We start from the raw sequence: 23,225 nt of genomic DNA on the forward strand, positions 1-23,225 counted from the left end.
CTTCCTGATGTCCGTGCCTAGAACCAGAACAGCTTCCTGGGGTGGCAGACGTTTTGTGGTGTCTACCGCAAAACTATGGAACTCATTGGACCTGGAGATACGATCCTCCCAATCCTTGATGATTTTTCGCAGAAAAATCAAAACATGGTTATTCAATCAATAACTCCCCGCCGCTCGCCTTCTAGAGTCTTAGTTTACTGTTACTAGCGCCGAGACGCCCTCGGGCATTTGTGCGCTTTGCAAGGTTAATAAATAAATAAATACACTGGCACTCCACTATACGCTATTCCACTTGACACCACTGCACTGTACGAAACTCCATTCTACGCTGTTGTACTGTATGCCACTACACTGTACCTCACTTCACTGTACATTGCTCTGTCTTCACCACCACACTCTGCTATTACACTCTACCACACTACCCTCTATGCCATTCCAGTCTTTGGCACTCCGCTGTACAATATTCTGCTGTATGTCACTCCATTCTACGCGACCTCTCTGTGCAACACTCCACACCACTGTACCCTATTCCACTGTACCACATTCCACTTTACTCTACGACATTATAATCTGACAGTACACTTTACGCCACTCTCCTCCACTTTACTGTATCACATTCTTTAATGACACTCCTCTCGATGACAGTTAACTGTACGATTTCAAAAAATATTTATTAAAATTAAAAACTAAAGAAAATACATTGGAAAAAATAAATGTTAGGAATAAGTTATAGTTAAGAAAATTGTCTTTATTCCTGCTATACAAACCCAACCTAAATTAAACAAGCATTAGAAACTCTAAAGTTATGACTTAAATTCATGACTTAGGCATCACCTTCAAATTACTGTAAATCGAGCGGGAGACAGTGTTAACAACGCTGTCAGTGCCACGCGCTTTGGTAACAACGCGGACATTACATCGTCCGCGTTGTTACCACGCATGGCATTACATCGCAAGTCGTTTCAACGACTTGCGCTGGATGGCGTGCGACACCAGGAAATGTGTTGGATTTTAAGTCCAACACATTTCCTGCTGTTGCGCTAACTGGAGGAGGAATAGTAATTTATACTATTCCTAAGTCCAGCGCGCCATCTAGTGAAAGTCGTAGAAACGACTTGCGTTGTAATGCCACGCGTGGTAACAACGCGGACGATGTAACGGCCGCGTTGTTACCTACCGGGATGCAATATGTGGCGTTGTAACGTCACATATTCAAATCCAGCACCTCCATGTCCAATGTTGTCACCTCACTCCCCACACTGCATTAACTATACCTTGGACCTTCTCCATGCACTGTGTTCTGACAAATGATTGCATTTGAGTTGTCATATGTGTCGGTATGAATTTTATAATTTCACATGGTATAAGTGATGTTTTATGGAAGGCTATAACCAGTGCATGAACCTAAAATGAATGCTAGTTGTGCCAATACATTTCTAGAATTACTTGTGTACAGTACTGATCTTGTACACTATGCCTCTTTTCTACTCGGTTGTCTGCATCTCATCTGAGTTTACAAGAGGGATGTTGTTATACATCTAGTACAACTACCATTTAGTGCATTTTGGTGAATAGATTTTAAAGTGGGGTAAAGGAGGAAACAACTGTTCTAATTCTAAAAGTTATTGATTCCTTAAACCCTGACATTTTGTGAAAGTATTTGAGTTCAGCTTCTGATGTCACGAAAACTGGTTATGATTTCCTTTTGTACTTATATCATCTCATAAGGTGTTTATTCCCCAAGTTGCAGCTATCTTGATTTGAGCATATGGCAGTAAAGCTATTTTCTAAACCCACTGCTTTCAGTGTTAGAGCCTGTGCAATTGTGATACTTATTACAAATGTGTCTTTTTTTTTTCCAGAGTTCGACCGCCATGAAATTCAAATATATGAGGAAGTAGCTAGAATGCCTCCTTTCCAAAGAAAAACTCTTGTATTAATAGGTGCCCAGGGAGTGGGTCGCAGGAGCTTGAAAAACCGACTTATCGTCCTTTTTCCCTTGCGATTTGGAACTACAGTACCATGTAAGTTTTCTGTGCCAGTGTCTTGTCTCCCTAAAACATAAATGCTGTGAAATTGAATGCAAAGAAAGAATGACAGTAATAGAACAAAACAAACATAAATTATAGGGAGAGAAATCTTTCTATGTCTTCACAGAAAGAGAAGCAATGCAGTGTAGTCTTCTTGTTTTGAGTGATCTGTTAATTCATTTCGTACCTCCACACTAACTTATAGTACTCAGGAGTGTGAGATCAAGACTCGAATTTCTGTAGAATTGTAGCAGGCATTGAATTTTGGTGGTGTAGCAGACATCAAATGGAAAGGTTTAAATTAATCTGGCTTGGCACTGTGCCTTCAGTCTCTGCTCCTACTAAAGCTATTGTAATGATACTTGGAAATCGAAAAAAGTCCTGAAGGTAGGTAGGATTTTTCATGTTACAATAGACCAAGTCAGACAGATGGTCCCTTTGTGAAATAAATACCTGTTTCTGATAGACTTGAAACCGCAGATTTCTGCCCTCAAAATATTCCCTAGGTGTCAGACTTCATCCAGAAAATCTTGTACAGTACCTCTGCTCACCAGTAGGTGGCATTGTTTGTCTCTTTGTTGACATTGTCCGCGTCAGAAGTTATGTCACAGTTCCCATATAGGCGTGCCACCCCAGTGCATTGACATCAGTTGCATCCTTTCCACACTAATAGCATAGATCAGGAGAGCTACCTCCGTCAGTTTTTGACCATGTTTTGCAACCTTTTGGTGGACTCCTAGTGTGCTAGTGACATGTCTTCTAAAAAAAACCTACAGGGCTTAAATTGTGTGTAGAATTTAACAGGCAGATGTCTGTGTATCATCCCCACTTGGTTTGACTCTCATGTCTGCGGTAATGTCACGACTCCAAGGCCTCTGCCGAGTGCAAGTGGATGCACCTCAAGGCTGTGAGCAGGCGATGAAGTTCCTAGCGATGCAGTAGAAGAAGGCTATGTGCCGTCTTGGTCCAATTCCTGAGGCAACTCTCAGGGCTGGGCTGGGAGCCTTTCTCATGGATGATCATCCTGCTACCTTGAGACCCCTTTGTCCAAGTCTGATAAGTTGAAGAAGCACAGTAAATAGGAGGCAAAGCATTCTGCTGCTTCTCCGGCCTAATGGCGTGCTTCGAGGCCCCACTCGATGGTGTAAACCCAGATCTTTGTGGCTGGGGATAAATGTTTGCATTGTTCAGTAATCCGTCCATCAATTGTTCTTTTTGCTTTTATCGCCCTAATTAGGGAAGGGTATGCCTAGATGTGGTTCCTGTGCTCTCCATGCCACTGGGTTCAAGCTAGCCTGGCTGATGAGAGGTGGTACTCTGAAACCGATCCTGTTGCGGGTATTCTGCACATACACAGAACTATGCACAGGAAAACAGGACCTCAGTGAATAGGTGGTGTACCAACCTACCACATCTATACCCAAAATCCCTTACTGACTAGCTATAGTGTCTCATTCGTTATCTGTCTACAGCGAAGCTACCAATGACTAGACAACCCAGAACACTTAACTCTATCTTGGGAATCGCGGTAGCCAGACACTCTTTCGCTTAGCCACTCTTACTTGTCCACAATGGGAGTAACCAGAGACGCAGTATAGAAGCAGCAGAATGCATAAACACAATATAGTCAGCATTGTTACAATTCCATATAATACAAACGGGGATGATATGTTATAGAAAACAATGGAAAAGGACGGAATGACCTAACCACCCACCGCATGACAAGAGATAGTTTATTATAATACAGAAGACCTCTGGCCTTTGTCAGCAGACCCCCATACCTCACAACCTAGATGCAATGTTCACATCGCAGGACAAACACGGGTCTTCTCTAGGGAAAGGTGTCTCTCCGTGTGACTGAAAACAGCTTGTGTTTGCAATATTACGGAACACGATTTCCAGAGGTGCAGCTATGTGAAGCCTGTTATGTCTAGGTGCTAGGGACAGAGCAGAACAGAATAACAAGGGGCATTGTTGTTTAATCTTGAGCATCATGGGCAGACTAAACCTCCGAGCACAGCAAAGAACCTGCAAAGCAGACAGTTCTCACTTATAAAAGGGGCACAAATAAGTATTGCGAAAAACCTGTCTGGAATTTTTTAATATATGTGAGTTATATGGTTTTATTGGACTTTTATGTATATAAACTTTCCATGTGTGCTTCATGTATGTTATACTTTTATGGTTAACTTTAACCGAATAAAGTTATTCTTGATGATGGTATTGCAAAATAGATGCTTGCAGTGTCGTGCGCAAAAGCAGGTTCATGGCAGCCTAGCTCATGCTAATTTAGCAATTGTCGACAATGGGCCTATAAGCCTGACTACAGTCCCAGGATGCTTGTTTCCAGTCCAGGTCGGAGGACCTTGCTTGGCAGCTCGGGTTGGACTGTTTCCAAGAGGAGCAGGGTCAAAAAGGATTTCCATGCAGCTTTGTCCAAACTAGGGTGACGTAGTGAGCACAAAAAAATTGATTTAACCCAGATGTTTGTGACTGGGGTGAATGTTTGCATTGTTTAGCATTCCGTCCATCAAGTTTTTCTTTTTGCTCTAGGCCCCACTCCAGCACTCCATCTGCAGAGCTGGTGTCAGGGCCTGATCTGCGCTACCTTGATTTTCACAGAGCAGGAGTGATGCCCGCCTAATAAGAATTCTACACCACCATCTTTGGGTCACTGACTCCCTCTGGTGTGCCTTGGGGCCCACGAAGCAGCAGCATTCCCTGGCTGGGTTACCACTGGTGTGTCCGCTCCCAACACCAGCTGGGACTTGGGGATTCTGGATCCGGATGAGCTGTGCCACTGGTGCAGTCTTCCAAGCTGATCCCTCTCAGTGCCGCCACCTAGTTAAGAGTCTATTATCATCCTGAGCTGGCAGCGTACAATGTTGTTGCCAGCGATGTCCAGGCCTTTCTAACCTCTTGACTTTTTGCTACTTGTTAATACTCAGCTCCCCTTAAGGGAGAAAAGGACTAACGGTTTGGTCCTATGGAGGAGGACCTTGATCGAGCTGTAAATTGGTACCAGGAGCTGGGTGACACCAGTGGTTTGGACAAACCCAGAGGCTCTGGCAAGCTTTCCCTCTGGGGCCAGTCTCAGAGGAAGATGCATCCTTTGCCACAGTGATGCGCCAAGCTACAGAGGTCTCTGACCTGCATCTTCCAGCTGTAAGGTCAAGTTGAACGTCTTGACTGAGGAGCGTGATTGGCTGAAACCCTCACCGATGTTCTCCTGGGGGTCTGGGCTCTACCTTGCACAGGGCTCCTGTGCACTGCATGAATGCCCACTCTGTCATCGTCCTTCAGGAGGACTCCTTCCTCTACCAGCGCCCCTCCCCTGATAGTCAGGTTTGTGAAAACCTCAACCTCGAAGGTCAACCCAAATGCGTTCCCATACACCCCACCAGACAGGGAATTCAAGAGGCTTGAGCACTTTCGACAGAGCTGGATCTCTCGGGCTTTCACTATCTGCTGCCTGGTCACAGCATCATTCCTTTCACTCTTCCTGCAGACGTGAAGAGGGCACATACAAGTGTCTTCTAAACTGGCCGTACCCCCAGTACAACATCTTGCTCAGTCCTTTTGTGGATGAGGACAGTGCATCGTATAAAGGTCGCAGCAGCCAGGCCCAGCCAAGCTGTCCAGTCTCCCATCCCTTTGACAGCTGCAATCTCTAAGCCTCTTTAATACACCCTCCATCCAGCACAGCCATCCTCTTGTTGGCAAGATCAGGCACCACCACCCCCAAGGGTCTGTAATGACTTCAGCACATGGGTGCTTAAGATTAATTACATGTTAGTTTAACACTCACTTGGAGAGGGACCTTTCTAGTGAGAGGAGCTCTGCAGTTCCTAGGATGTAAAAACTATCGTTTAGGCACTAAGGTTTGGGATCTGCTGACAAAGCCCAGAGATCTTCCTTTATATAATAAAACTTTTTCTAGCCAAAGGGAGGGTGGTTAGGCCTTACAGTCCTTTACTCACTGTCTGTATACAATGATTTCCTCTTTCCTAGTCTATGGACTTGCTACAATGCTAACTGTTTTAGGTTTATGCGTTTTGCTGCTGGTAGTGGCTTGTATACTGCATTATAGAGCATGATATTTAAAATAAAGATTTTGAACTATATCAGTGACTCTGCCTATTGTTATTGTGGACTAGTAAGAGTGTGTGAGCGAAAGGGTACGTCTTGCTACCGTGATTCCTGAGAGAGTCAGGAGTTTTGTGTTCTAGGTTGTCTAATCATTTGTAGCTTTGTGATTATGTAGGAGAACGAATGAGACACTATAGATAGTTGGTTCTGGTATTTTAGGTACTGAGCCGTTAGATAGGCTTAGCCCCTTCACACCAAGGTCCTGTTTTCCTGCGCATAGTTCTGTGTATGTGCAGAATCTCTACAACATAGCCCTGCCAACGTTTGATCTGGTACTTATCTGCGAGGCACCGGAGTAGTGCTTGTGCTTGTCCACAAACCCCTCACTTCTGTTTCCGGAGAGGATTGTGACGATGTAGCCTCCTATATTGTGGTATTTTATAGGTTTTTCAAACTTGAATTTTAAAAGGTCTTTCTCTTTCTTTTTACCTGTTATTCCGCTGACACTCATAAGTTGTTACTCTACTATTGATTATGGCAGTTGCCATAGCACCTCCTAACCACACACCAGTCAGGTCGTATTTGACTCCATATGGAGTCCCTGATGCTGGTGTTGCGCTTATTTTTGTTGTTGAAGCGGCTGCAGCTCACCGCTTCAAGGTTTTTTATTCTTGGGTCACCTATCCGGCAGTCGATGAAACAGATAAATTGTTTCACAAGTATACTGCTGCTGCCCTTCCGCAGAATTATCGTCCTTATAGTTCTCTTGAAGTTCCACTAACGGCTTGGCAACATACTATATGGTTTAATGGCGCCCTTCCACACCTTGTGACTGTGGTCCATTTAGGCCCCTTGTCAATTGATGGGGCCACATGGCCTGTTTTGGCCAGGTATACCCTTCATCCAAATTATCTTATTGTCCAGTTGCAGAACTAAGCGTATTACACACTTCATTAATACGTGTACATAGAGCTGTTATTCAGTTTGTGTCGCGCAACTTTCAGGTGGGACAACCTGGTGTTTCTGCACAACCGCCGGGAGCTGGTGGCGTAATCATCAGTCCGGTCATGTTTAATCCAGTAATGGGCAAGCAACCGCAAAATAAGGACGAACTTCCTTATTGACTTGCTGAAAGCTGTTTTTCCAAATACCACACCTGTGGAGAAGCGCAGAATCCTGACAATGAGTTTACCTAAAGGCCTGGTTCTCGAGTTAGCTAATTGTAACACTTGGGTAGACTGTTTGCAGCGGTATATTCGATGTGTTTTTGCACCCCCTCAATGACCGTTCGCCCTTCAGTGATTAAACATGTTCAAGATGAGGCGGCCCTGGAGTTGGGGATGAGACTGGTGGGAGTGTTCGATATTGTTTGCGATATGATCCTTGCTAATGTTGAGGGTGATGCAGCAAGCTTGCACGTGGCACAACGCTTGGAGGCTGTTGCAGACGCAGACAAACAGCGCAAATTGCTAAAACCTTAGGGCGCTATAGTCTGGGAATTAAGCCTTGTACTCTAACTCAAAATCAATGTCAACAGAAAGCCCAACCTGAAAAAGAAGGATGCCCGTTCTTTCCTAAAAAGAACTGGAAAAACAAAAAAACTCGACCGCAACAACAGACAGAAGCAGGGTTCGCATGCTAGTTCACGACACCCGAATCTTCTGTGCGAACTTATGATCTGTGCGATCGCGCGAAAATTATGTCGCCTGATAAATGTCAAGTCCTTGACCTGCTCTCTTCTCGTTCTTTACAGGACTCATCGGACTCTCGAGTCGGTGGAGGGCAGCTTCAGGATCGCGGCAAAGGTGCGACCACTCAACAGGGACGGGATCAACCAAGACAGTTTGACATGTAGGCCAAACAAGAGGGACTGCTTCATTTTGGACCCCTGTATCTAAAGAAGAAAGTTGCTGCTTTAACAGCAAAATATGCCTCAGACAGTGTGGACACTACTCCTAGACTGGCGATGGGCAGTGACTCTGCATGACAGCGCAGCAGAGGTTACCATAGAGCGGGAGGCACTGCGTCGCTGTCTGGAGGCGAGAGCAACTAAAACATGTATTACAGTAGAGACAGCAGATACTCGAGTTGCTCCCCCGGATAGACTCTGTGAAACAGTCCTCCAAATTGAGGGTGATATACAGAGTACAATTACAGCGTTTTTGGGGGAAAATCTCACTTCTTCTGATATTTTGTTGGCGGAGGCGGATTAGACTCCACCATTTGTGTTGGCCGATTCTAGAGGGGAGGACGTGATACTTCCCAATGTTTCACCATACATCCCTGAAGAACATGCAAAGGCTTACGCAGTGGAATGGGCTTTGGCCCTTGCCCCGGCAGTGTAACGTAATCAAGTGGGCTGAGATAGAGACTTACTGGCACACGAGATCCCATATCGGTCTATGCTGCAGCCACAACCGCAATATCCAATCAGAAAGGAGGCTAAAGCTCCAGACTCAGTTGGAATATCAAGGAGTAATTGAATCTGTATATCACAATGAGTAATCCTCTTTTTCCGGTATCGAAACCGGACGGTTCATATTGCATTGTATTAGATTATCGAAATTTGAATAGTCATTGTCGTACATTTGTGGTACAGAATACCCACTACCCACAGCTCTGCTCTAGTGAACAACATAGTTTGTATAAAATATAAGACAACACTGGATATATCCAATGGTTTCTATAGCCACACCTTGGCTCCTGGGAGCTGTGACTTGACAGCATTTACGGCCGTCGGAAATCAGAAAAAAATTACACGCTTGCCTATGGGATATAAGAACAGGCCGGGTCTTTTGCTGCAAGTTTTGTGTCTTTATTACACAGCATAGACCCTGATGTGTTCTCGTACGTTGATGATATTTATCTGACAGAGGACGAGCTGATGCCGCATCTAGTCCGAGTTGACCGAATTATATTATCGTTTGTCGATTAATGGATACAAATTTAATTTTGCAAACTCACACATTGCTTGCTTGGCGGTACTCTTTTTTTGGCTACGAGCTCTGTAGGAGAGTATGGTCTGCTTCCTATGGTCACCCCCACTTTTTGCTGTGATTCTCTGTTTTTTTTTACTTTAGTGTGGCTGTGGGCCTGCTAATCAGACCCACAGCCCAGCGGTTCTCTCTCTAAATTGATACCATGTACTTCAGGTACATACCTGATTGGGTATTGGGTCACCTCTGTGAGCCCCTGCATAGTGTACCATAGGTACCCAGGGCATAGGTACATCCAAGGCCTACCAGGGGCTGCAGCATGTATTATGCCACCCCTGGCTGGCCATCCAAACTGACACCACAGGCTGATCACTCAGCTTGGGTAAGGTGGTGTAATCACCCCTTACTTAGATATAGTATATCTATATCTACCTTATATATAGACACATAGTAACCTATAAGTCACTCCTATCTCAGGCCTTCACAATCCTGGAGGCAGAGTGCTTGGTTGTATGTGAGATGGTGCCCTAGCATGAGCTGAGCCCCTCTGCAGCTTTCGTAACCATCTCCTTATAGCTGTTCTATGATATAGCCATACCATATACTCTTAAGTGCATTATAATCCTCGCGGTTAATGCTAACTTTGGTTTGGCTTTATCAAAACATGTTGTGTAAGGGGTCAAACACTTTGGAATACTACCCCCCCCCCCGCCAATTCTGGCGGCGGGGGTAGCATTCCACCCTTCTAGAGGGAAAAGACATGTATGTTACTGCCTTACCCGGTTAAAGTTGAACAGAGCCTCAGCATCACAAAATGGATGCTGCTGCCACAGACACGAGTCTGACCTGCAGCTGGGGTAAACTCTAGCAAGGGAGGCCTGGACAATAGGTTTCCTGCCGAGGGCACCCCCCCAGACAGCCTGTAGTGTATTGGGGCAGGGTGGGTTGAATGGAAAGATGCGTTTCCAGACACTGCCTGGGGCACACAAGGTGCTCCATGCATAGCCCGGTTCAAACCAGTTGCTGGGGCACTCCAGCCCTGCTCTGGCGCGAAACTGGACAAAGGGAAAGGGGTGTAACCACCCCTTCTCAGGTCCACCCATAGGAGGGACCTAGCAGGTAATCCAGCTCATTTTCTTAGTATAAAGATAGGTGCTGTGTGCCCAGGACTTTAGATTATCCTGGATCGAAACTCTGAAACGAAACTCTTGGACCTTCGACATTCTATACCGACTAGAAGACTGAAGACATCTCCCTTGTGGTCAAGGAGTGACCACCCTGTGCAAACAGGCACCACCAGTAACTTGCCGGTCTGCTTTGTCGACGCTCCCAACGGATCCCGAAGACTCAGCGACTCAGGAACTGGACTCTCAGACTTCTCTGACTCTGACCCACATCCACAGCAAAGCTGACACCCGTGGCGGACACAAGAGATGTGGGACCGGACACCCTGGACATCCTGCATTTTGCTAACTGTTCAACTACCGAGGCACCCTCGCAGTTGTGCATTGGGGTACGAGAAGCCCCAGACCCGAGCGCCATTTGCACCGAAGCTCAGCCATCCACACTCCACAAGTGCCGCGTGGGGCCCGGTCTTGCATTTCAGCTCACTGCGTCTTCGCCGGTTGCTAGCCTTTTGGCTTGTGAGCTCCCTGAAGACGAACCTTTGAAACTAAACTGCTTTCCTGGTTGCTCCAGGCTTGCTCCAGCTTCCCTACACAGGAGAAGCTTCCCAGACCTTGCTGGTCTGACCTGAAGCCAATCTTCACTTCCTGCGTGGATTGCGTTTGCCAAGGCTTGTTGGGTCCAATCCGGATACCGTCACCGCAGTCAACTAGATCCTTTGTGGGACAGATCGAATCCAGCTCCTGGTGGTCGTCGACACCTCCTGGTCCTTGTGGCTGCAGAGACCAGCTTCACCTGAAATCAACTCGACATCGCCTGGTTCCTTCCTGGTCACTGGCTAGTGACCCAGACTCTGTCCCCTCTGCTTTCAGGTTCTTCAGTTCTTCGATCCACCCTTGGATCCACCCGGACACTCTTCCTTTGGCCGCTTGCAGCACTTCTTTTGCAGGTCTCCATTGAAAGCATAGACGGAAACCCGACACGAAAAGACACCTATGCACCCAGCTTCCCTGGGTGAGGTAACTTGAGTACTCCGGTGCTCCAGTGGGTATTGACTATCCAAGTGTTCTAGTTTAAAGGGGTTTTGTCGTAGTCCATCCGGAAGTGCCCTAAAACAGAAACTTTGTAACTTCTTCGTTCTCCATTATAAGTCAATGGTAACTCGCGACTGTGTTTAGACACTGCACGTGTCTCCCGTGGGTCTCCTACTTCCTAACCTTTGGTTGTGTAGGCCCAGCGATGCCCTAGGCCTATTCACTATTCCTGAAGTGGTTCTTATACCACTTACTTAGTATATGGTTTGTGAGGCCCCTAGGGCAAAACTGTATTTGTGCAACTTATCGTATGCTAATTGAGTAACTTGTGATGTACTTCGATCTCTGACCTCATAAAGAGTGCAGAGGGGTTGTTCGAAATAAATACATATATATTTGATATATACCTTGTGTGGTGTCCTTTCATTTGGTATTCAAGGGATTATAATTGGTAAAACAGCTTGCTTTACATGGTCTTTGAAGTCTTAGCCTATGACTGCTGGTCCATGCTACCACTAGGATAGCTTGTCTATAAGGTTGACTTTACAACCACCATCAATAAGGGTCGTTTAGACTGGTGCACGGTGCCCGCTAGAATAGTGGACATCATATGCCAGGCTAACTTCTCACAAGCTCAACAATGAGGGTAGGGGTTTAGCCCCCAACTTTCTGGAGAAATGTGCACAATTGCAATGTCCTTCTACAGTAAAGAAGCTTCAGTCTTGGCTGGGATTTTTAAATTTCGGGAGGACATATATTCCCGATTATGCCCACCGTATCAAACCGCTTTATGCGTTAATACAACCTACATTTACTTCTGCCTGCTGGTTACCGGAACATACCTCTATTGTACGATCTTTTCAGTCTGATCTGCTAGAGATTAACTTTTTGTTGACACATGATAGGGACAGTGGGTTTCACGTACCTAACGTTCAACTAAGGGGTCACAGTACCAATTGCATACAAATCACATTTGTACACAGCAGCGGAAATGCGCTTTTGGAATGTTGAAAAGATTTTGACTGCACTTCAAATGGCGATTCTGAAAGAACGCTCGCTGGCGCAGGGAAAACGCATTCTGATGGTTTCGCCTATCCCTGCTTTAGAAGCAGGGACTAAGGCAAGTGTGCCAAACTCTAAGGCTTTACATTCCCGTTGTATCCAATGGGCTACTTCGTTGACATTGGCCGATGTCCCATTAATCTTTGATCCTGCTCTACAAACACAGGAGTTTTTACAGTATGAACATGTTCACCCCCCTCTGTTATCCTTAATTCCTTTGGGTGAGTACAAATGTATCATTTACACAGACGTTTCGGCCCGGCCGGCCATCGGGTCCAAACATGCTTATTCCACAGCTTGCGCTATTGTTGCTGGTTCGATTGTGAATGGCAAATTTAAGTCTTTTATTGTGCATACGCAAGCCCTTGAAGACTGTAAGGCACATTTTACGGAGCTGAGTGCTCTTGCTCTCGAGTTTACAGATCCTAATGTAAATACACTTATTGTGTGATATTTGTATTACGGTGTCCAGTCTTTTAATGACAACTTATTCTTTTGGTCTCAAAATGATTATTGAGACCCTAAGGGCCGCGCAATAAAGCATTAAAATGCTATGGGTTCGAGTGCAGAGCCTAAAACACTTCTGCCACTCACACAGGTTATTCACACTCTTGGCCATCAACGTGTGGGAGAACATGCGATTGGTAATTCTTTGGCTGGCTAGGCAGCCAAATCTGCAAGTAGCCACGTGTTTAGTTGCAGCAGTTACAAGGTCCGTCAGTTGGGGATCGGCTGATTCCCAACATGGACCGCAGACTACCATTGATCAGAGCAGCAGATGAGGGCATGGCTTCTGCACATGCTGGAGTGTCTGCGACAGTGTCTGTTCTACAACAACGTTATTGGTGGTGTGGTTTTTATAAACAAATCCGTAGTTATGAGCTTTCTTGTGACATTTGTCAACAAATCAAACCATCTACAGATTCACGTCCACCACAGATACAGCTATATATATCAAATCAGCCATTCAGGCTTCTATATCTTGATCACTGCGGTCCATTGACCTCAGAGACTGCATATAAATATATTTTTGTTGCAGTTGATTAGTTCACTCGATTCCTCTGGGTTTGGCCACAACGCAGTACTGGCGCTCGAAATGTCATTAGAGATTTGCGAGTTTGTCGGGACGTTTACCTGTGACACCTTCCATTCGGACCGAGGTTCAGCGTACGCCTCTAAGGCGTACAAGGATGCGATGAAGCTTTGGGGGTGCTTGTGCAGTTTTCTTCTCCATACAGGCCTGAGGGCAATTCTATAGTGGAGCGAATGAACCGTGACTTAAAGCAATCTTTGACAGCTAGAGTCTTAGGTACTGGCAGGAACTGAGTGGCCCATTTGTATGGGGTACAACGGGCACTTCATAATCTCCCATAAAGATCTCTGGGTGGGTGGACCCCATACAAAATGCTGGGTGTTAAACCTTGTGCATATGGGAATACCATGAGGAATACCGCCTGGTAAATCTGGATCCACCCAGTAATTACCCATTCCATGGGGGTTTTATTCTTAGTTGCAGTGAGTGGCAGGTTGTTATCGCTCAGTACTGGTACTTACTGGTGCAGAGGCAGAGTTTGCACCCAGTTAGTACTATGCAGTTTGCAATTGGGGCCATGGTGGGCAACGGAAAGTGCCTGGGGATAGATCAACAAGGATGATAGGCCCAGTTATCAGGTCTTTCCACATTTACAAATACACAACGGGGTACTTCTTCACACTTTATCTGCGAAAAATACAGAAAACTCAATATTCTATCACAATCTGAGAGAGAGGCAGTAATATTATGTTCGAGGCATGTGGGCTGCTGAATTTATATCTATGCATAGATCGCCGCCTAGTGTTGGGTCCGGATGATTGCACATTGTTGTCCTGGAAGAGTCTTCGAAGTATCACGAGATAGGTGGCTCCTCCCTTGGACTACAGTGCGCATGGGCATCCTCTCCATCTTCAGATTGTTTTTTTCCGCCATTGGGTTCGCATGTACCTTCTCGACTCCAGTTCGGAATATACTTTAAATACTTTCGCGAGGTCAAAAGGCCTTCGGGGCGTCGGTATTGTCTCTCGTTCGGTGCCCAATACTTAATCCAGTTCTTCCAACAGGACGTCGAAGGCCGTATTGCCTTTCGACAGCTAGGCCCGACGAGCATCGACTATGGAACGGAGCCCGTTCAAGAGATGCCCCGTCTGCAACTCCAAATACCCTCGCATCGATGTGCACCCGGTGTGCAACAAGTGCCTGTCCTCGGACCACGACGAGGCCAGCTGAATGGCCTGTTCCAAGTTCCGGTCGAAAAAAACACTTCGGCTTCGACGCGCCACGAGGCAGTCGGACCAGCAAACCGCGCCAGACCCAGAAGATATCTTCGAGGCAGACGTCATCGAGGGCGCCGATCAAGAGGATCCAGACCGGCAGTCGGACCCTGCATCGGAGCACGACTCACAATATAGTGTGGACGAAGAACAAGACTACGTCCATGAAGAAGACATCGTCGAGGTAGGAGACGACGCAGACGCCATCGGAGCCGTCGATGACGACTCAAGCGATGTGCAAGGCCCATCCGCAATCGCAGGGCCCGATACTGACACTATACTCTCTATGGCTCAGGTCGAGGCCTTAGCCAAGATCTTTACCCGCATTATATAGCCCCGCGTCCAGGCCCGGCTAAGAATACTTCTACAGAGCCATCGGTCCATCAGCCACTTTCGACTGCAAAACCGAAACCGACAGGAACTGTATCGAAACCGAAACTGCTTACGTCAGTCCTCGGATCGACAGCTTCGGAGTCGTCGGCTCCAACACCATCTAAAACTGTCGTTAACCCTTCGGGGTCACAAGGGGGCGTCGACCCAAAACACGGGACGCCGAAGCCTGTCTCTGCCGTCAAGCACATGGCGCTGACGCTGTCGATGCCCACGCCCAAAGCTGGCGACACTGGCAAAGGACTCGAGGCTAGGAAGACTGTCGATCCGAAACTTCCAGCCTCGGCGCCGATATCCAGCAAGGCTTTCGAGTCGAAAAGTACACCCGACCCGAAAGAGCACGTCGCGTCGAAGCAAAAAGGCGTACCTGTTGCGCACCGACAGCTCGAATCGACGCAAGTCCACAAGCAGCCAAGTGATCCTAAAAAGTTGGCCGGATCGAAGACGGCGACACCCTCAAAAACGGTCGGCTCGTCTCCACTGCTTTCACAACCTATTAAATATGGACTACCCCCAACCGCTCGACCAAAAACCGTCGAGCCACAAAAAAGCACCGACACTACCAAAACAGTGTTGGCAGTTTCCAGGCGTCAGTCCACTGAAGAGGATGTCATTTTCCAACTACCCTCCTATGACAATCAAGCGAAACTGCTCATCGACTCGGATACAGGTAGACTCACTATTTATAAACGGAAAATAGCTCCAGAAAGACCTCTGGAGTCATACAAAATCCCTCTAAAAAGAAAGAGAGACTCAGCAACCTCACCTGCTCTTTCTGAGCCTGTGGAGTCCTATGAACAAGACTATTCCTATTCACCCACACGCACCTATGAAGATATAGGGGAGGGATACAATGAAGATGAGTTCAATGATCCTCCTGACACAGATCAGGATGAACAGCAAGCCTGGACTGACCCTGGTGAGCCACAGACCACACCTGACACTCAGTCCTATACCATCAAAACCTCGCCTACTGAAGATACTGCTGCGTTTAACGCTTTGATTGAAAGGGCAGCCAAAAACCATGATGTGGACTTGCATGCTGACCCAGTAGAGGAAGACTTTTTGTTTGATACTTTCTTAACTTCTGAAAGATCAGTAAAAACATTGCCTAAGCTTAAAGGTGTCCTTAAACACGCTACTGACATCTTCAAGGAGACCACAGGGGCACGGGTTGTAAACCCAAGGATTGAAAAGAAGTACCGGCCAGCTCCCGTTGGACTCCCTCGTAGTGGCTAATGCTCGTAAACGGGCAAACTCTCAAACCAGTGGTGATGCTCCCCCTCTGGACAAAGAATCCAAAATCTTTGAGGCGTCTGGCAAGCGAGTAGCGGCTCAAGCAGCAAATATTTGGAGGATCTCCAACACACAAGCCCTATTAGTCAGATATGATAGGGCACACTACCACACAGTAGAGCAGCTACTGCAACACCTGCCTGCGGCTTATAAGGAGGGAGCAGAAATGCTGATACAGGAGGGGAAATTAATTTCCAATGCGTCCATCAAGTGTGCGCTAGATGCAGCAGACACGGCAGCTAGGGCCATAAACACAAGTGTGATGCTTAGAAGGCATGCCTGGCTACGCATCTCTGGTTTTAAGCCGGAGATACAAACTACTTTACTCAACCAGCCGGTTAACCCTGATTTTCTCTATGGCCCTGAGGTAGACACATCCCTTGAGAAAATTAAAAAAGACACTGAGACAGCAAAATCCATGGGGGCTCTACAGTCACAACAGTTCAGGGGCAGTTCCTTTCATTGCTCCGGTAACAGGGGAGCCTCCAGAGGTCAAGCATCACAGCAAGCCCAATACAACAGAGGGGGCTCGCAGACCACCTATAACAAAAACAATAGGGGTGGCTATCGTGGGAACAGCACCAAAGGCAGAGGACGCGGAAATAATAATACCAGATCCTCCGCCACCAATAAACAGTGACGTCTTGTCACTGCCCCCCGACCATATAACACCATTCGGGGGAAGACTCCAGCAGTTCCTGCCAGTCTGGGAAGGCATAACCACAGACAGGTGGGTGAGAGACATTATACAACACGGCTATTGTCTAGAACTAACTTCCACTCCACCCAACATACCCCCAAGGCACCGTCCTATGTCCGCAGAGCACATGCACTTATTGCAGCAAGAAGTCCTCTGCATGCTGCAAAAAGGGGCCATAGAACTCGTGCCTTTAAATCAGCGGGGTACAGGGGTGTACTCACTGTACTTCTTAATCCCAAAAAAGGACGGATCTCTCAGGCCCATTCTAGACCTCAGACCCCTGAACCAGTACATCTTCTCAGAACATTTTCACATGCTGACTTTACAACAAGTTCTACCGTTGCTCAGTCAGGGAGATTTCCTCGCAACCCTAGACCTAAAAACGCATATTTCCACATTCCCATTCACCCAGGACATAGGAAATATCTCAGGTTCACCATAAACAACCAGCATTACCAGTTCAAGGTCCTGCCTTTCAGGGTCACTACTGCCCCCAGGGTGTTCACAAAGTGCTTAGCAACAGTGGCGGCGCACCTTCAGAGACAACACATCCACGTCTATCCTTATCTGACGACTGGCTTGTTCAAGCAAAGTCAGCCCAGCAATGTGCCAGCCGCATGTCCCTCACAATTCACCTCCTACACAGTCTAGGATTTTCGCTCAATTACCCAAAATCACACCTTCAACCCGCACATGTGCAACAATACTTGGGTGCGACACTCAACACTCTAACAGCGACAGCGCACCCAAACGCAGCCAGAGTCAACAGCATGCAATTGCTCATTCAGAAGTTCAAGCCACAACACTCGCTCCCAGCTCAGGTTTTCCTGCAGCTGATGGGTATGATGGCCTCCTGCATCTTTATAGTCCCTCACGCAAGGCTACACATGCGTCCGCTTCAGGAATGCCTGGCACGACAGTGGAACCAGGCTCAAGGGCATCTAAAACACCTAGTGTTGGTGACTGGTCGTGCATACAACTCTCTGCATTGGTGGAACACACAAAACCTTTGCAGGGGACGACCGTTCCAAGAGCCTGTACCACAGATAGTGCTGACAACGGACGCATCTCTCCAGGGTTGGGGAGCGCATGTCCTCCATTATACAGTGCAGGGACTATGGACAGCGCAGCAGCAAAAGATGCACATCAACCTGTTAGAGCTCATGGCAATTTTCATGGCACTGAAGGCCTTCAGGCTGCATCTGTGCAACAAAGTTGTGCTGATCCGGACGGACAACATGACTGCCATGTATTACATCCAGAAGCAGGGAGGCACACACTCTCCACAAGTGTCTCATCTAGCCCAGAGCATGTGGAAGTGGGCCATTCAAAGGAACATGTTCCTCATGGCGGAACATCTCCCAGGCAAAGACAACCAGATGGCGGACCTGCTCAGCAGGCACAGCCACCAGATGCACGAGTGGGAGATACACCCATCAGTGTTCCAACCATATTTCCAGCAGTGGGGGTCATCCAGAGATAGACCTATTCGCCACAAAGGAAAGCGCAAAATGCCAAACCTTCGCTGCCAGGTTCCCACACCCGCAGTCTCAGGGCAATGCGATATGGATGAACTGGTCAGGCAGATTTGTGTACGCTTTTACTCCAGCACCGCTCATACCGCTAGTGGCACGCAAACTGCGGCAGCACTCCATGACGCTCATCCTAGTTGCTCCAACGTGGGCACCGCAAGCGTGGTACACCACGTTCCTAGAACTTTCAGTGGTGCCTCACCAACGGCTGCACCTCAAGCCCAGTCTCCTCACTCAGAAATGTGGAGACATTCAGCACCCAGATCCGCAACAGTTAAACCTTGCGATATGGCTCCTGAGGTCATAGAGTTTGGCTATCTCAACTTGCCCCCTGACTGTATGGACATCATCAAGGAGGCAAGAAGGCCTACAACCAGGGCGCGCTACGCGGCCAAATGGAAGCGATTTGTCTTTACTGTTCTACTAATGACATAAATCCGCTAGATGCATCCACGCAAAACATTATATGTTATTTGTTGCACCTATACAAATGTAATCTGGCATATAGTTCCATTAATACATTTGGCCGCAATGGCAGCTTATCTTCAGAACAGACAGCATCTTTCTGTTTTTAGAGTGCCGACCATTAAAGCTTTTATGGAAGGACTCAAAAGAGTGATTCCTCCCAGACACCCTCCTTCCCCTGTCTGGAATCTAAACATAGTTCTCACCAGACTAATGGGATCACCCTTTGAACCTCTTCACTCTTGTGAGATACAGTTTCTAACATGGAAAGTGGCTTTTCTAGTGGCAATCACATCGCTAAGGAGAGTTAGTGAGCTTCAAGCCCTAACTATCCAAGAGCCATTCATACAAATTCATGCTAATCAGGTGGTGCTGCGTACCAACTCGAAATTCATGCCTAAGGTGGTGTCGCAGTTCCACATTAACCAAACCATAGAACTGCCCGTTTTCTTCCCAAATCCAGACTCGGTAGCAGACAGAGCACTGCACACGCTAGATGTAAAAAGAGCTCTCCTGTATTACATAGACAGGACAAAGGATTTCAGGAAGACTAAGCAACTGTTTGTTGCCTTCTCTCCACAACACAAAGGCAACCCCATTTCAAAGTCAGGTATAGCCAGATGGATCGTTAAGTGCATACAAATCTGTTATCAAAAAGCAAAATGCACATTAATAGTTCCCCCAAGAGCGCATTCCACACGCAAGTTAGGGGCATCCATGGCTTTCCTAGGTAACATTCCTCTAGAGGATATATGTAGAGCAGCCACATGGACCACCATACACACATTCACCAAACACTACTACGTGGATGTACACTCCAAACAGCAAGCTGCTGTAGGTCAGGCTGTTCTCAGAACTCTTTTTCAGACTGCCGCCGCTGGCACGGGCAACCGCCGCTAAGGAGGATACTGCTATTTATTCTATGCATAGATATACATTCAGCAGCCCACAGGCCTCGAACGGAATATGCTACTTACCAGTATGCATCTGTTCTTGGCATGTAGGGCTGCTGACATTTATATCGCCCGCCCTCCTCCCCGGTGCCTGTCGCAGCTGTAGCACACCGAATCATTCTCAGGCATGGTCATCACTTACTGTATTACACTCCATCTCTGCCGCAATGGCGAAAAACAATCTGAAGATGGAGAGGATGCCCATGCGCACTGTAGTCCAAGGAAGGAGCCACCTATCTCGTGATACTTCGAAGACTCTTCCAGGACAACAATGTGCAATCATCCGGACCCAACACTAGGCGGCGATCTATGCATAGATATAAATGTCAGCAGCCCTACATGCCAAGAACAGATGCATACTGGTAAGTAGCATATTCCATTGTGTTGTCTATTGAAGTTGTCATTTTCCATTTTTCTGATCCCATGTAAGTGTGGATGCTGATATGCCTGCTTCTGTAAAGACCAGGTCTACTGCTGCTCCAGGCACTCCAAGGCCTTGAGGAAGCAATCCCTCAAGCTCATTCCCACTCGACGCCGCAACGGTCTCAATCCTAGTCGAGAGAGCGGGCCAAAGAACAGTCTTGGAGCCATCGGTCTTCGTCGTAGTCAAAGTCGAACGGGCTTTCATGCAAATCCCACAAAAAAGAACAATAAGTCGAAGAGGTCTTCAACTAAACCCCATCCGTCTAAGTCATCAGACTAGACAAGGAAGCTTTGTCATTTGAGGTCTGGCTCCGCAGTTGAGTCAGTGCCTAGGCCAGCTACGCCCCTCACAGAGTTTCTGGAAGCCAGAGCGACCCTCACCCAACTCCACAAATGTTATGGGGCCATACAGCTCATGTTTGGGCGGCATAGTCTCCCCCCTACCTCCTCGGTGCCATTGTCCCCATTCTCATCCCCGACTCCGAGCTGGAGGAGCATTGTCTAACACTGACTAGAGCCATATCCTCCAGGCCAAAGCCTGAGTCTTTTTTTCTGTAGACTTGTGGAAGATTGGGAGGGGTCACTGCACCCTGAGTAATACCAGACCCTATACCCAAACATGGACTGGTAAGGATAGGCGGACATCAGTGGACTGGACAACTTCCCAGATACTGGCATTGTCTCTCCGCCTAACGTGGCTACGGAGGAGGTAGATTCTTTTGCTGTGGTGGTGAGAAGGGCACTCGATGTCCTGGACCTTTCCCTGCCCATTGTGGCAGTCAAGACTAACGTCTTCACAGAGGTACATCAGCCGGGCGTAACCCCTCTGAACCGCATCTCCTATTTAAAGAAGCCCTTACAAAAGTCCTGCTTGGGACCTGATCCAAACCCAGCACAGGGTCATCTGTGAAGAGCACAATTGACCGCCGCCATCACCCTGCCCCAGGGTACCCCAATTTCCTCATCCACCCTGGAGAACTTGGTGGTCCAAAGCTCCACTTCCTTTGTGAACCTGGTGCATTGCCCACCACTCCTCCGGATAGGGAATCCAAGAGGCTGGACACCTTCATTAAGAAAATGTTTTCTTCCTGTAGCTTGGCATTTCGGTTCATGAATACTGTGTGCCTTTTGGGCCATTACTCACATGCACTATGGGATTCAGTTGCACGGGTGCTGCCCATGGTCCCGGGGGAGGCCCAGACCATACTCGCTGAAGCTATGACAGGCAGGAGAGATGCAGTCAAGTTCTCGATTATATGTGGGCGGCACACGACTGACTCACTAAGCAGAGCAGTTTATTCATTGCTGCCCCTACGGCGCCACGGGTGACTGAAAAGGATTTGCTTTTTAGGGGATGTCCAGCCTCGCTTATGGACATGCCCTTTGATGACTCCGGTCTCTTCGGAGACAAGGCAAACTCAGAGCTGGAGCTCTTCAAAGATAGCAGAGCTACAGCCATATCCTTGGGTCTTTCAATGGTCCTCGTCAACCCCAGTTCGCCTATCACTCCTTTTGTGGCCATGGAAGGTGTGTTGTTACCCTCCCAGCTACCACAGCACGCAAGCACCTCGGCCTCTTTGTGGCTGAGGATGCAGTACTCCCAGACCATGTGGGTCAGGCATCTGGAGGTTGGGACCAGACACCACGCCTCCAGCAGTCACAGCCTCCAAACCTCTTCAGTTCACCCTCCAACCATCATGGGCAACCAGTGGGAGGCAGGATAGGAAATCACCTGCACCACTAAATGGTGATAACATCAGACCGATGGGTTCTCCAGATTGTCGTAAGGGGCTACTTCATCCCCTAAGTGACTAGCCCTCCCTCCACCCATGCCACCCAATTGCGACAGGCTGATGGAGGATCATCTTTCCTTCCTCCTCCAGGAAGTGGCAGCTTTTTGCCAAGGGCCATAGACAGAGTGCCAAAGCCAGAAGTAGTTTGTGGGTGTTATTCCAGCTACTTCGGCCTGTCCTTGACATGCACCCTCGCCATTTCTTCCTTAGAAAGTAGAAATTAGAAATGCTCACGGTCTCTCAAAATGTGCCTGCCTTAGGACCAGGAGACTGTATGGTGGATCCACTGGGGTTGCAGGACGCATATTTCCATATTCCCGTCCTGCCTGCCCCCAGATGTTACCTGCGGTTACGGTGGGCACCGAGAACTTTCAGTTCGCCGTGCTCCCTTTTGGCCTTACCAGCTTCCCTTGATGTTCAATAAGGTGATGGCAGGGATGGTAGCTGATCTGCGGCGATCAGGGGTACCATTCCATCCCTATCTTGACGACTGGCTGTGAAAGGCTGGCTCGCTCCAGGCTGTCATCTCCCACCGCTGAGGTTCATTATCAACATGCGGATGTCACACCTGGCTCACTCTCAGAAGCTCCCTTTCATCGGAGCTGCTCTGACACATATCCTCCCGAACCGCGAGTCCAGGATATTCAGGCTGACACCGATATTTCTGCCTCTATCCTGGGTTTCGGTGAGACTGACTCTGAGGCTGCTGGGCCTCTAGGCCACCTGCATCCTGCTTGTTACACACACCCACTGGCATATGCAGGCTCGGCAGTGGGACTTGAAGTTCCAGTGGGCACAGCATCAGGGGAATCTCTCCATCATGACCCAGATCTCGGAGGGAACTGCAAAAGATCTGCAGTGGTGGTTAACGAACCACGATTGGGTCAGCAGCAGACCCCTATCCCTTTCCTAACCAGATCTGACAATGATGACGGATCTGTCACTCCAGGGTTGGGGCGACCATTTAGGAGAAGTGGAGGCAAGGGCCTTTGTTCTTTGGCGGAATCCGGACTCTACATCAACCTACTGGCGCGCTGGGAGATCCGACTGGACATGGTGCAGTTTCAGGCTTAACTTACTGAACGGCGGT

At 47.8% G+C, this 23,225-nt stretch overlaps 1 protein-coding gene across 2 annotated transcripts in view; it reads left to right on the forward strand.

Annotated features, from left to right (window-relative positions):
• The window catches only part of PALS2 (protein associated with LIN7 2, MAGUK p55 family member), an 811,509-nt gene that overhangs the window by 689,306 nt on the left and 98,978 nt on the right, over nucleotides 1-23,225 (forward strand). For both annotated transcript variants that reach the window (XM_078663456.1, XM_078663457.1), the window contains exon 10: nucleotides 1,863-2,024. In XM_078663456.1, the coding sequence (XP_078519582.1) occupies nucleotides 1,863-2,024 (162 nt within the window). The remainder of the gene's footprint in view (nucleotides 1-1,862; nucleotides 2,025-23,225) is intronic.

This window comes from Lissotriton helveticus, chromosome 10 (assembly GCF_964261635.1).
Source record: "Lissotriton helveticus chromosome 10, aLisHel1.1, whole genome shotgun sequence".
NCBI classification, from domain to species: Eukaryota; Metazoa; Chordata; class Amphibia; order Caudata; family Salamandridae; genus Lissotriton; species Lissotriton helveticus.